Source organism: Silurus aristotelis (assembly GCF_946808225.1).
Source record: "Silurus aristotelis genome assembly, chromosome: 3".
NCBI classification, from domain to species: Eukaryota; Metazoa; Chordata; class Actinopteri; order Siluriformes; family Siluridae; genus Silurus; species Silurus aristotelis.
In genome coordinates, this window is record NC_139576.1 from 12,676,489 (window position 1) to 12,692,051 (window position 15,563).

General features: G+C 38.3%; 1 protein-coding gene across 3 annotated transcripts; it reads right to left on the bottom strand.

Annotated features, from left to right (window-relative positions):
* Positions 1-900: 900 nt before the first annotated feature.
* On the bottom strand, positions 901-14,683 carry LOC310723673 (NXPE family member 3-like). Of its 3 annotated transcripts, XM_083537041.1 has the most exons (7): positions 14,598-14,683; positions 13,252-13,418; positions 7,308-8,080; positions 6,985-7,055; positions 3,951-4,148; positions 3,661-3,854; positions 901-1,099 (listed from the first exon to the last, which is right to left on the bottom strand). In XM_083537041.1, exons 2-7 carry the CDS (start codon positions 13,342-13,344, stop codon positions 1,076-1,078), a joined length of 1,353 nt encoding a protein of 450 aa, XP_083393167.1. In that variant the 5' UTR covers positions 13,345-13,418; positions 14,598-14,683; the 3' UTR covers positions 901-1,075. The 3 variants fall into 3 exon arrangements, with proteins under 3 accessions (XP_083393167.1, XP_083393165.1, XP_083393166.1); XM_083537039.1 differs by lacking the exon at positions 901-1,099 and having other exon boundaries at positions 2,889-3,854; XM_083537040.1 differs by lacking the exons at positions 901-1,099; positions 3,951-4,148 and having other exon boundaries at positions 2,889-3,854.
* Between the last annotated feature and the right edge of the window lie 880 nt (positions 14,684-15,563).

The window sequence follows — 15,563 nt, forward strand, 5'->3', positions numbered from 1 at the left end:
TCTAAACCACGAACACTGTCAGGAAGACTATTCCAAAGTTTTGGAGCTAAATGTGAGAATGCTCTACCACCTTTAGTGGACTTTGCTATTCTAGGAACTACTAGAAGTTCAGAGTTTTGAGATCTCAAGGAGCGTGATGGATTGTAGCATGTTAGAAGACTGGACAGATAAATAAGAACTAAACCATTTATACCTATTCTATACCTACTTTGTCGGTAAGTAGCAGTAGTTTGTAGTCGATTCGGGTTATATGGTCATATTTTCTCGACCTTGTGAAAACTCTGGCTGCTGCATTCTGGACTAACTGTAGCTTTTTTATTAATGATGCAGGACAACCACCTAGTAATGCATTACAATAGTCCAGTCTGGAGGTCATGAATGTATGGTTGAGCTTCTCTGCATCAGATATAGACAACATGTTTCTTAGCTTAGCAATATTTCTAAGGTGGAAGAAGACTGTTTTTTGTAATATGGTTGATATGATTTTTCAAAGACAAGTTGCTGTCTAAAATAACTCCCAGGTCTTTTACTGTTGAACTAGTAGTTATAGAACATCCTTCCAAATACAGGTTGAAATGCTGGAGCTTCTGTGTACTGGTTTTTGGGCTGATGAGGAAAATCTCTGTCTTATCAGAATTTAATAATAGAATGTTATGCATCATCCAATTACGATCAGATAGGTAGGATTTAAGACAGCTTAATGCCTGTCCCCGAATGCCGATGTAATTTTGTAAGAGATCTAGTGGATCATGATCTATAATGTCGAATGCAGCACTAAGATCGAGCAAAACTAACAGAGAGATGTAGTTTTGGTCTGAAGCTAAAAAACAGGTCGTTTGTGATTTTAACTAGATCAGTTAACGTGTGATGTACAGTTTACCAATGGAGCAAATATATCAGTAAACTGATCTAAACTGTACTGAAACTACAAAACGGCGATGTTCCAGATAGGAACATAAATGACTACCAGATTCTGTTAAAGCAAACATTAGTAAGCTCACCAACTGTATTGTTCCAAAAATCATAGATCACAGAGGCCCTGGATAAATAGTGGTGTCCCAGCCAAACTAAATTTTCAAAACTTTAGGAACCTTGTGGCCTACAACAAGGCAGAATATGACTCTATACATTCAAAGCAGTTAAAATAGATTACAGTACTTTGCTGCTTATAAAGAGATCTAGACAGAGTCTAAACTAGACAGCAGAGGCAAAAGTCACTTGTAAAGACTGCTCATTATTTTCATTCACTTTAGATTTCATCGAGTGATTTTTATACTCTGCATTAGTGATTAGACAAAGAGGCCATGGTGTTTACATACTGTTTGAGCAGCTGCTGTTTATAAAAGAGAGAACACCCACTCTATTGTAAATATTGTAGCTAGTTGATAGCTGTATTTATGATGTTATTGCCAATGGAAGAACAATGTTTAGACACAGCTGCCAGAGTTTTGAATTAGGAAATCTAGTTTGAACTTGTGGTGGTGCTTTTTGTGTAAAATGCCCTAAAAAAATGTTATCAGTTTTTCGAACTTTCAGTCCTGGAGCAAGTGGAAATTTCTGTGTCTGAGCTAAAAAAAAAAACCCACCTCCCTCTTTGCATATGGACTCCTAGGCCAGGATATGAGGCAGCTATCCTGTGCCACTGAATCAAATTGTAAAGTCCAGCACATGGATGGTCAAATGTATTGCAACAGTTCAGTGTTTTAACACTCATAAGGAAACAGAGAACAAGCCTTTCATAGTCAGGACCTCATGTAGGACTTAGTTGCTCATCTTGATCAGATCCAAACAAATAATGTTCTGTCTGACCAAATAATTTTATTCTCTTAGACGGAGATTTGAATGACACCCTGCAGTTCAAAACAAGTAATTTACAGAACCTATGTTCTTGCTCAGAACAGAAGGTTTTTATCCAATTTTAGATAAGTTTGTCTGATTGTATTTTCATCCCTGCAACATGACTAATGCACAGTGGTGAACCTTTGCAATATTTATTATTCCCATTAATCAGAAGGGCCATGTAATTAACTGACATCTTTTGATTATGTTAAAATGGATGCCAACAGGTGAGTGAATCATAAGCCGACAGCTGGACCAGAAATATTACAAATGTAAACATGCCCATGCCTCAAGAGGGACTAAACCAGATTTACTTGCTGGAGATTTTTGATTTAAACTCCTGTAGAGGCAAGGAAGAATTATATAATGACAAGGAAAAAGGGGACCCGTTTATAATAGTACATATTCAGTCGAATATGCTGGTGTATTCAGACTTAATAACCATCAGTTACATTAGCTTTGAGTGCCTTCAAATGCATTTCTCTACAGTGATTATTTATTTTTTGCTTTGTTGAAACAATTCTAAATGGATTTTTTCATGGATAGGAAGTAACAAAGAATTTAAATTTATATACTTCTAAAACTACAAATGATCCCACTTCACAAAGAAAGTTATTGACATAGTTAGGTATTTTTGTAGATTTCTTTTGAACAATGGAGAGTCAAAAATCAAAATATTAAAGCTTTGTGAGTTGTCAGTTCAAATCGCAATACCAAGATGCCATTACCCTTAACTGCTCAGTGGTATAAATTATATAACTGTAACTCACTCTGGATAAGGGTGTCTGCATTGCTGTAAATGTAAAATGTTATGTAAATTATTTGGTGCTGTATGTATAAATCATTGTTGAGTGGTTATTGCAATAACTGGATCTACAATTAGAATATTGGTTTGTTTAAAGTTTAAAAACCTGAAAAGATATCAATCAAGTCAAGTCAAGTTTATTTGTATAGCGCTTTTCACAACAGACATTGTCTCAAAGCAGCGTTTACAGAAATCAACAGTCAAGGTGAATCAATGCCACATATTATGAATGAGACAAAATAGCTTTTTCATTAGTAGTGGAATTCATGTTTATGGTTGCTAAACTATATCAGAACAGTATTTTAATGTCATTACAACAGCTCCAATAAATATTTAATTTGCCTTTCAAACAATTCTACAGATACCTCCCAATTAAACATTATACACAAAACTATTAAAATCTCTATATTCTATATTAAAGACTTCATCTCTCGATTTCTTGTTATGATTGCTGTTTATTTATTAAACAAATAAAAGTGAATGCTGCATAAAAAAGTTAAAGCCTAATCAAGTAAAAACATGTGCCCCAGATTTCCAAGTATGGCATTAAACTATATAATAACACTTCTTGATCCCCTTGAATATATAAAATGTTTATATGTTGCTGTGAAACTGATATACAATGAAACATATGTTAAACAACTTTTTAAACAGTTCTATGTTTTTTCAAAGTGGCAGATTTGGGAGAGGATCAGATCAATCATATTTTTGACAATGGGGCGGGGTGGATGTATGTCATGAGGTAGATTGTGAGCCAGCGTCATCTCCCAGGCATCTAGTATGTGTATGTTAAGTCCATGGAACATAGCACGAAGTACAGTATCCTGCTGCTGAGAGAACCAGTCACTGTTTGACAGGCTGATCTGTAAGTTTAGTTTCCTCATGTTGGGAGAACGGATCACCACTAAAGTAGTAGGCTCACGTTTCAGCAGCTGCAACAAGGCCCTGCGGATGTGTCGGAGGCGCCGTATATATATATCAATAGGGTACATGTTAAAGTGGGCCCCAATACTTACAAGAATTACAGTGTTTGGTCCACCCTCAATCCGATCAAGCTCATTTGCTACATAGCGCAGCTCAGAAGTGAACAATGTAGTCAAAAAGATGGGTGGTCCATGGCAACGGAAACTGATCATAATGTTGTTCTTGCTGTCCACAGCCACATATGGTCCTGCACTTTTAGGAATGTAAAGATTCACCTGTTTCAGGTCTGTGGAAGTTGGACAGTGGAGAGAAAAAAAACTTAATGCTTTGAATGGAAAAAGATTATAAAAAAATCATTGACATTTCAATAACTTTCTCTTACTTGGAACAACTGCAGTGAGGTATTCAAACCACTGCCGTATAGTTGAGTCTCCAAACATGTATACAACCTTTCCTCTAAGACACTTTGTTATGGCTGTTGCGTTATTAAACTGGTGCATATCCTGGCCTTTTAAAGGTCTCCAAGTATTTTTATAGTAATATCCAGAAGCAGTTTGATTATTTTTTACCTGGATTTGTCCTTTCAGGGAAGAAAAATGATATAATGTAATATTATAATCATAATAATATAATAGAATTTGTTCATATCCAATATTTTTTTGAAAATGTGCATTTACTTAATAGACTCATTCTTTTGGAAAATGCATTCTCAACCGCCTGCATTTTAATTTTCACCACTGTTTACCTTTGAGTCACATGTCAATTGTGACTTTCAGTAGAGCCAATTCTTTCACTTGAGGCAAGAAATTGCCCCAAAACAACAGTCACTGACACTATCAACAACCTCCTCTGGGCAGGATAAAGGTGTCACAATTTGAGGTCAACCTATAGTGGATTTTACTAATACCTGTAAAAACTTACTAATCTGAAAAAAGTAGTAATAAATGAAAAATTATATGAATGTTAACCAATGGAAGTCAAACACTGCTTTTCAACCATGCTTCAACGGAATTATTAAAAAAAATAAACTCATGGAACAGGCCTGGACAAAAATAATGGTACCTCTAACTTAATATTTTGTTGCACAAACTTTTGAGGCAACCACTGCAATCAGATGATTCCTGTAACTGTCAATGAGACTTCTGCAACTCTTAGCAGGTATTTTGGCCCACTCCTAATGAGCAAACTGCTCCAGTTGTTTCCGATTTGAAGGGTGTCTTTTCCAGACGGCATATTTCAGCTCCTTCCAAAGATGCTCAATAGGATTAAGGTCAGGGCTCATAGTAGGCCACTTTAAAATAGTCCAGTGTTTTCCTCTTAGCCATTCTTGGGTGTTTTAGCTGTGTGTTTTGGGTCATTGTCCTGTTGCAAGACCCATGACCTGCGACTAAGACCAAGCTTTCTGACACTGGCCAGCACATTTCTCTCTAGAATCCCTTGATAGTCTTCAGATTTCATTGTACCCTGCACAAATTCAAGACACCCTGTGAGAGATGCAGCAAAGCAGCCCCAGAACATAACAGAGCCCCCTCCATGTTTCACAGTAGGGACAGTGTTCTTTTCTTGATATGCTTCATTTTTCTGTCTGTGACCATAGAGCTGATGTAGCTTGGCAAAAAATTCAATTTTTGTCTCATCTGTCCATAGGACATTCTCCCAGAAGGGACATTCCATAGGACATTCTCCCAGAAGCTTTGGCATATTCCAGTCTAGCTTTTTAATAATTTGTTTTCAACAATGGTGTCCTCCTTGGTCGTCTCTCATGTAGTCCAAGTCAAGTCAAGTCAAGTTTATTTATATAGCGCTTTTTACAACAGACATTGTCTCAAAGCAGCTTTACAGAAATCAACAGTCAAGGTGAATGGTGTGCATTTATCCCTGATGAGCAGCCATGGCGACTGTGACAAGGAAAAACTCCCTTAGATGTCATGAGGAAGAAACCTTGAGAGGAACCAGACTCAAAAGGGGAACCCATCTTCATTTGGTTGACATCAAGAGTTTGATCATAAATCTTTCAACAATACAGAACACTGGAGAGTGAGAACTAACATGAGCACAGGAGTGTAAGATTATAAGTAAATGTTCTTTCAACAGTCTTTGGTTTAAAAGTAGGAGCTACTGAGCTCAACATTTGTGATCATCACAGATCTAACTTCAGCTTCTCCATGCTAGAGCCTTTAAACACTCCAGGAGGTCCAATGTCAAAACTCCACACATGTAGTGGGATCCAATTGGCACTGGTACGTCTCTAAATGTCCTTGGCTTTGTCCTCAATGCCTGCTTTATCATCGCCGAAGTGTTGGCTGTCATTTGAAAACAACAGTGAGGAAGCATTTGAATCAGATGGCTTAGTAAGGGAACTCTCCAATCTAAGCCTCTTACATGTGTGTACAGAAGAAAAAGCTGTCTCCTTGTTACTTTGGAACGCTAAGCCAATTTGGTCAAAATCCTTGGGGTTTTCATAAAAAAAAAAAAAAAAATAGGGCAATGGTTTACACCACGAAGAACAAACTTCAAAAGTGACATTCTGTTGACTAAATGAAAAGCTGTGCAAATCCAGAGTCAAATGTTAAGAAATAAAAGATCATTGAGCGAGTCAAAGATACAGTGCTTGTGTAGTGAGGAACCCGGAGTTCCACTGAAACTGGCGAACAAAAGAAGCAAAATTAGATGTGTGTGATCTGTAGCAATGCAAATGAGGAAAGCTAAAGCGAAAACATCAGGGGTGCAAGTCGAAGTTTGTCTTCTCGTCTGCCAGGCTGAGTGAGAGGGTGCTGGTGTAGTGTAGAGGTGGAAGGGTGGGGGGGTCATGGTGCAACGCAACAATGCTCCACCACTGCTACAACCCACCAGGTGAAGGAAAAGACAAGGACAGAAAGGGCTACAAAACCACTTAATTGTACTGAATTTGCCCCCTTTTCCAGCCCCAAAGGAGGCATCCCTGGCCCCCCAGGGGCATATAACTGGTATTTTTGAGGCTAGAATGTCAGTTTTCATCACAAGTGACATTAGCCAAAAATATGGTAGCTTTAACCAAACTAAAATTTATGACAAATTTGTCATTTTCAGTTGAAATTTTGGAAATTTGATTCAAAAATTCTTATAAAGATATTATCCGATTTGAGAAGAAAAAAAATTATATCTGTAATGCCCATGTGGGTGGGCCACTTTTGCCGGGTATTACATTTCGTTCCAAAAATAACAGTGGCAAAACGATGCACCCTGTTCTCAAGGGACAGTACTATAGGATTTAAACTTGAAAATATTTTAGTATAGTATATAAGTGCAGATACTGTAGATAGATAGATAGATAGATAGATAGATAGATAGATAGATAGATAGATAGATAGATAGATAGATAGATAGATAGATAGATAGCATTACATTGGGACTGAAAAAAATAATTCACAACTTACCTTCTTCTGCAGGTATTACTGTTACATTGCCCATCCCTGATGAATGTATAGGAACTTTAAGATTTATACCACTAAAACAAATTTTTAAGTAAGTGTTATTCTTATATGAGGATGGCAAAACTGTCTCATTAGTCATCAACATAAAATTGTTGTATTTTCTTTTATAATTGCACTCTTTTTGAACAAAAGTAATTTCTCAAGTATTCACTATTTGACTATTATTTTTCTTTTATTTAACTTATTTTCTTTTTCATTTACCTTTACTCTTAACAAAATGTGTATAAACCTAATTTATCTGTAAAAATACAGAAATGCTCTCTCACCTCTGAAAGAACTGTGCATCATAATTTGGTATAAAGTTTCCCTTCATGTCAGCTTTAAAATGTGTAACTCGTGCATCACAGCCTAGTGTTTTTGGCTTATAGCAGTACCAGGGTTCTCCAGTTAAAATGTCAGTGTAGTTGCAAAGTGGATCCTGGTTGAGCGGTAAGCACAAGTTGCACACAGTGGTCTCTGAGGCAGCACCAGAGCGGAACATACTCTTAAAAATCCCCCTATCAGGTTTCTCTTCTTGCAGCCGCTTAAGCACAACCACTGCTTCACTTGAGTGCACCATGGTGATTTGTACCCACACTACACCAACCCACAGCAGTGGGAAAATAACTATATAGTTACCATCTTGGTGGTCATGCACCTTCCCTGCAACTCCAGCACCCAGCTCTGGTGAATGGAGTCGAGCTATCAGAAAATCTCCACCATGCTTCTTAGGCAGGCCCAGAAAGTTCTGCATATGGACACTGACCACAAGCTGGCCACCTATGTGTTGCCTTGGTGGGCCATGAATCATAAAGTAGCTCTTGGCAGGGTCGCTGCTAACCTTCAAAGGCAGGCCTTGTACCGCTGGACTTGGCCATGCAATGGAATTGAGCAGATCTCTTTCTTCTTTGGCCTCTTCCGCTGTGGGTTCCTGGCCAAATTGTGCACAGTAGGGGTGGTTTACTTTCACTGGCAATAGGATTTTAGGACGCTTAAAGGCTGAGTGAATGCTGCTCTGTATTTTGTAGAAGTTGGATGTTGTTAGTTGATCATTCAAATCCTGCAAACATCAAAAAGAGTTTTTTCAACACACAAGAATAATCCAATACACAATTAAAGCAATGGACATTGTCCTCAGTATATTTTAGTATGGTTGCAGGCATACAAGTTGAGGGTGGAGCCAGAGGAAACGAGCGGAGAAGACCTGGGGCTGATGTGAGTAATCAGTGTGCTCGGTTTCAGTGTCTGGTGACGTGGATAAAAAGGAGAAAGACACCAAGCAGAGCTGTCTGTGTATGCATGGGTGTAGAGATGTGTATGTGAAACTGGGTAGTCTACTAAATAGTACGGCTGAATTATGGGAGTGTGTGCACCTGGTGTGATTACTGAAAAGGAAAGTGCAGAGGCAAAAATTTATGTACACTTTTTTGGACATTGTGATTACAATCCTTCTGATTGAAAGATTTGGTGGACTGCTTTCATGAGACGTTCTCTAATCCGATATGGTGTTTACATGTACTGGCGCTTTCAATTGGAAGGACTTTGTGATATGTGCACATTAGCCTATGTCCTGTCGACATGAAGTTCTGTTTTTCTTATGCACATTATTTGTGTCTGAAGTGTTGCTCTTAATCAAGCAACAGGGTGAATTTGTAGACATACTACTGCTGGAAGGTACAAGGAAAAGACGGACACAGGGAGCTGACCTTTTTTTAGTGGCTGTGCATCTCTAAGGATCATCTTAATTTTACCTCTCCCGCCTCCAAAAAGCATGTGGATGAAGGTCCGTAGTAAGGCCTGGTAGGAGTGGGTTGTATTGCTGGAATTTAGTGAACTGGATGAAAACTTTGTTTTGGACTAATAGAGGGATTTAAGGCCCCAAAAGAAGAGACCATCAGAAATCATTCATTCATCATTCATTTTCTCCCGCTTATCCGTAATTCGGGTCGCGGGGGCAGCAGTCTAAGCAGGCCCCCGCCTTCGACTGCTACCCAATCCTCACAGCACCGTCCCTTACGGTCCCTCCTGCAGGTGGTGAGCCCACGGGAAGACCATCAGAAATCCAATTCCCCTAATTATGTGTGTCCTGGGTTTTTATACAAACTTGAAAGCTGTGGAAAAATTCCGTGTTGTGGAAAATCAAGTGTTCACCAGAGCACAGTAAAAAAGTTTGTGTATATCTTCTATTTTCCCTTTGGCCGATACAAAATCTGACATGGATGCCAGGTGAAGTGATTTAAGGAAGTGTATTTTGTCCCTCAAGTAATGGGTCTTATCAACTGCAGTAAACAGTTTGAAAGGATTTAAATGGCAGAATCGTTATTCTGTTCAGTTTATAGAAAGGTTTATACCACCCCTCTTAAACCGATTGCAATTTAATTCGGTTTGGGCATATTTTTCCGACTGAGGTCAAGTCAAGTCAAGTCAAGTCAAGAAGCTTTCATTGTCATTTTACCCATATAATATGACGTATATAATGTTCCACCTGAACCCTGGTGATACATACAACAACATTCACTGTAAGATATCCTTTATCACTAGTCCTAGATTAGGTTGACTCAGAACACTCAGTTCTTGTCTTTATCCTCTCTTCATACGCTTACGCTGTGAGAAAACCCAAACTGTCGCCTTTTGGTATGGCTAATCCTCGTTTTGTTGCTTCTGCTAAACAAATAACATGACCAGATGTGGAGTTATTATCGTCAACCGATAATAACCGTCATTAGTAGTTATAGTAATTTTGTTGTATGCTTCTAGAATAACCTTTTTGTATGCTGCTGTTGACCATACCCTGAACTATCCTTTTGTGGCATGTGTTACTTTGCTCGTACACACAGTGGTTCCTGTATTTCTGTTTTAGGCTTATCTTTTGCAGGCTCAGCATAACCTTGTGGAGTTGTCTCTCCTAACTTTCTCTTCTGTACACACACACACACACCTGGCAGCCCACCCCCTTTCTTTCCATCTCTTTGGAAGTATATCTTCATGTGTGAGACAATAAACTTTGGAACTTCTCTCTGAAAGACTGACTTGTGTGTTTCATTGAGATTTCCCCAAGCGCTTGTAAGTGAGCAAAGATCGAGAGGAAAGGCTGAATTCGAGGGTATCCTATCCACACGACAGATGGGACAGAGGATAAAACACTTCCTTACAATCACAGAAAACACAGGGCTAAGGACTAGTAAGTGTCCTTGCCACATAAAGTGCATCATGTGCAACCTGTTGCAAACAGTGCAAAAATTCCACAAGACAGTGCAAGACAATGGAGGACAGTGCAAGACAAATACACAAAACACAAAATAGCTCCACCAGTAAACCAGTTGTAAAGAGACAAAGTGAACAGTAACAAAAATGTAAACAAGATGTTGTGCAAAAGAACAATAGCAGCAATCCAGAAAAGATGTGCAAAAATGGCACGTAAACAGTTTATGGTAATAAAATACCACAAGGCAGTGCAAGACAATGCAGGACAGTGCAAGACAAATACACAAAACACAAAATAGCTCCACCAGTAAACCAGTTGTAAAGAGACATAAAGTGAACAGTAACAAAAATGTAAAAAATGTGCAAAAGAACAATAGCAGCAATCCAGAAAAGATGTGCAAAAATGGCACGTAAACAGTTTATGGTACTAAAGTGCTGTCATATGAGTGGTACTGAAGACATGGGTGTGCAAACTGAGTACGAGTGTGTGTTGAGTACGGGTTGTACAGATCAGTCACACAGTTGTGTATGTGTGTGTGAGTTCAGTTCAGTTCTGTGTTGAGAAGCCTGATGGCTTGAGGGAAGAAACTGTTATACAGTCTGGATGTGGCGGCCCGAATGCTTCGAAACCACTTTCCTGATGGCAGGAGGATAAAAGGAGGGTGCATGTGGCGTAAATGTCCATGATAGAGGGGAGAAAAACTCAGATGATCTTCTCAGTTGTCCGCACTATCCTCTGCAGGGTCTTGCGATCCGAGACGGTGCAGTTCCCAAACCAGGCAGTGATGCAGCTGTTCAAGATGCTCTCAATGGTCCCCCTGTCAAACGTGGTCAGGATGAGGATGACAGATGAACACCAAGGAATTTGGTGCTCTTGACGATCTCCACGGAGGATTCATTGATGATCAGTGGAGAATGATTGCTCTGTGCTCTCCTGAAGTCAACAACCATCTCTTTCGTTTTGTCGACTTTCAGAGACAGGTTGTTGGCTCCACACCAGGCTGTTAATTGTTGCACCTCCTCTCTGTATGCTGACTCATCGTTCTTGCTGATGAGACACACCACAGTCGTGTCATTGGCAAACTTGATGTGATTTGAGCTGTGTATTGCTACACAGTTGTAAGTCAGCAGAGGGAACAGCAGTGGACCGAGCACACAGCCCTGAGGTGCCCCAGTGCTCAGTGTGGTGGTGCTGGAGATGCTGCTTCCGATCCAGACTGACTGAGGTCTCCCAGTCAGGAAGTCCAGGATCCAGTTACAGAGGGAGGTCTTTAAGCCCAGTAGGCATGAACAGTAGGCGTGATCGTGTTGAATGCTGAGCTGAAGTCCCTGCTCACTGTGAACTGCATGGAGTCTATTGCGGGTGGAAGTTGGGTCTTGACGTGCCTCATGACAAGCGTCTCGAAGCACTTCATTACGTTTGAGCACGATGGGACAATATACATTGAGGCAGGAGACAGTAGACTTTTTCGGCACGGGAACGATGGTCGTTGTCTTGAGGCATGTAGGAACATTGGCGCTGCTCAGGGAGATGTTGAAGATGTCGGTGAAGACATCCGCTATCTGTTGTGCACATTTCCTGAGCCAGGAATGTTGTCTGGTCCAGCAGACCTCCGTGGGTTAACTCTGCATAGAGTTTTCCTTACTTCAGCTGTGGTTAGACAGAGCACCTGGTCACTGAAAGGAGTGGTCTTCCTTGCCGCCATGTTGTTCTGCACCTTGAACCGGGCGTAGAAGTCATTCAGCGCATCTGGGAGGGAGGCGTCACAGTCACAAGCATGTGATGTCGTTTTGTAGTTCGTGATCGCCTGGATGCCCTGCCACATGCGCTGGGTGTCTCTGCTGTCCTGGAAGTGGCCATGAATTCTCTTTGCGTGTGCGCACTTGGCCTCTATGATGGCACAGGACAGTTTGGCCCTTGCTGATGATTGGGTCTGAAGCGGCCGCTGCGAGCTACTGACGCGTTGCCTTTTAGGATCCGGGTGTTTATATGGAGCATTTTTATTCGGATTGGACTCTTTAACCAATTAAAATGCTCCATGTACAGTATGTGATACTTTGTGTTTGTCCATCACAAAATCCCAATTAAATACATTTAAGTTTGTGGTTATAACGTGACAAAATGCATAAATATTATGGTATGAATACTTTTCGCAATGCACTGTAAATTGAGCAGTGAATGAGTGGAAGAAAGTTCAGTGGAAAGAACTTTCCAAATTCTACATTTTTGGTTCTAACCGAATAGATAAAGAAGGCTGGCTCACACAAACAGGTGATCTTTCTAGTTGGGATATTAATTTTTTACCCTGCAATCAAGTTATTCCCAGAGCAATTCAATACAATTTAATTCTGGGTAGTCCTCAAAAACAATAAATGTCTAGGTATTGTAATTTACATGAAGTTATTAGCTTCTAAAGCAAAATTCTGAAGTTAAAAAATTTATGCAATTTCTAATTGTGTATAGAACATGCAGACTGCCTTTAATTGCATCCCATGTATGTTGTTCATACATTTATTTAATAAAATAAGCAATAGATAAGCAATGTCACAATAAAGATGTATCCTCTCTTGTACTCTTGAAAAAACTTAAAGGGGATGAGTAATTAATAAGGTCATTATTTTATGTATTTTTAAAACCCAAAAATCATAGCATGACAAATTGTGGTTAGATCAAATAGTTGTATACCAACAGCCAGGTCTTTGCTTGTGTTGCGCTTTGCTTATGCTGATATCACTCAAAAATTTGCTCAATAGCCATATGTCTGTTTTAAATAGTCCATGTTTATTCTATGAAGATCTTACAGCTGTATGCAGTTGCATGCATTGTAAATATTATTCTAAATATTCACTCTCTTCACTTATCTCAACTCTGAATATTAAGCCCATAGTTTTCTGAGAATACAATTGTTAAGTTTAGGTTAATTCACAAATCACTCACTTGAGACATCCTATTAAAGTAAGTAACTTATAAGAAACAAATCAGCTGCCTCTATAGACATATTGGGCTCTGAATGAAGTTGTACTCACCTCCAAAGATGTGATTCTTCCAATGAGCACTATAAATCCTGATAGTGCCAATAGAGTAAACACAAGTAGGTATCTGGGTATCTGGCCTTCCATGAATGGGTGCCCTGATCACACCGTACAATACCAGTAAGTTATCAGCAAATCTCACTGTGATCAACTTTACCAACCTGACAAAAAGGAAACTTATATGAAACACACTGAAATATGCTGAATTGTAAACCTAGTCTTATTAGATATATGGTGAATAATGCATTACTCATTTTATTTATTAACTATATTTTATACAATAAAAAAAAAAAATGCTTTTGAATGATGTTAATGAGGGGGAGTATGAGTAAGTTATAACTTTATCATACTCATTAACTCACGACCAGAGGTGGCAAAAGTACACACATCCATTACTTAAGTAGAAGTACAGATACTCATGTTTTAAAATACTCGGGTAAAAGTTGAAGTACTGATTATACCTTTTTACTTAAGTGAAAGTAAATAAGTCTTGGCTCTGACATGTACTTAAGTAAAAAGTAGGTATTAATTCTACCCGTTTTAGCTGTTAAGTGGACCTCACGTCATATTAATATTGTTAAGTGGACCTCACATCATATTAATATTTGACAGACAGACAGACAGACAGACAGACAGATAGATCGTAGCAATTCGTGCAAATAGTGCAAATAAATATGTAGCATATTTACAGCATGTGATATATATGTAAGCATATGAACAGTGATTAAATATAAAGGCTATAACAGTGCAGAGATGTGTGGACATCATCAAGAGCCTTTGCTATGTTTCCACACGGACAGCTAATGAGGTGATACCAGAGAAAGTGCACCTCTTCAAGTATATATATCAGACATTTTACAGATTTGAATGATTTATTGTTTTTATCTGTACGATCAATAAAGACAGTAATTTATGTTCGTGTCGCCATTATGAGGGAAAAACCCCAAAACGCCACCCAGAGGGTTAATTGTGTAAAACATGGCGGATTTGGTGTTTGATTTGAGACTTTGTGCAAAAATAAAACAAAAGTTTACTGATTAAAATGATTTTTCGGTGGAGTTTATTTATTTATTTATTGTATATCTAAGTAAAGAAGGGACGTTGTAAATAAGTGTATGTTTTGCTGCAGGTTTTATACTTTTTATAAAAATGGTAAAAACAGAAATGCGCGCTGAACTGATAACGTGTTAACATCGAGTGCCGTTTACAAAAATTTTAATTTTGACAGCCAAATATATATATATATATATATATATATATATATATATATATATATATATATATATATATATATATATATATATATATATAAATACAAAACGAATTTAAAATGTTGTTACCTAATGAATGTATCCAGGCTGAACATCCACATATAGAACACAAGCAGAGAAAAGATGATCATCATGAATGTGTCTGTGTTCAGTCATGTTTACATCACTGACTCCCTCTGTCTCATCCACATTAACCCCAAACTTCTTACTGCCTTCTGCCTGCTGATTCTTATCTTTGTAAAGAGTGAGTCAGGATTTTATACACCAGCGGATTGAAAAAGACGCGCAGTCACAGGAAATCGGTTGTTCGGCTGAAATCGGCGCGCAGTGAAAAGAAAAAAATATATATTTCACCAAAATCAATGGATTAAAACTAAAGTAACGAGCCGGTTTTAAAAATGTAAGAAGTAAAAAGTACAGATATTTGTGTAAAAATGTAATGAGTAAAAGTAAAAAGTTGTCTGAAAAATAAAAAGTGGAGTAAAGTACTGATACCAGAAAAATCTACTTAAGTACAGTAACAAAGTATTTGTACTCCGTTATTTCCCACCTCTGCTCACGACCTTAATAAGGAGAAATTAAGTTACAATATATAGTCAAAATGTAAAAATAAATAAAGAGGGGCATGTGTATTTTAAGAAAATATTACTGCTTGTCGATTATTTGTTTTTAAATTTATTAAACAATTAATCCTTAAATAATAGGCTCAAATGAAATACCTAATGGTTAAAAGCAACATATACAGTGAGGAAAATAAGTATTTGAACACCCTGCTATTTAGCAAGTTCTTCCACTTAGAAATCATGGAGGGGTCTGAAATTGTCATCGTAGGTGCATGTCCACTGAGAGACATAATCTAAAAAATAAAATCCAGAAATCACAATGTATGATTTTTTTAACTATTTATTTTTATGATACAGCTGCAAATAAGTATTTGAACACCTGTCTATCAGCTAGAATTCTGACCCTCAAAGACCTGTTAGTCTGCCTTTAAAATGTCCACCTCCACTACATTTATTATCCTAAATTAGATGC

Excerpts from the sequence above, each read along its gene's own strand:
- LOC310723673 (XM_083537039.1), bottom strand. The coding sequence starts at position 13,344 with ATGGAAGGCCAGATACCCAGATACCTACTTGTGTTTACTCTATTGGCA. Across the intron at positions 7,056-7,307 it reads GATGCACAGTTCTTTCAGAG|TGGTATAAATCTTAAAGTTC; the intron begins GTGAGAGAGCAT and ends AATTTGTTTTAG. Across the intron at positions 3,855-3,950 it reads CCTCACTGCAGTTGTTCCAA|ACCTGAAACAGGTGAATCTT; the intron begins GTAAGAGAAAGT and ends CAACTTCCACAG.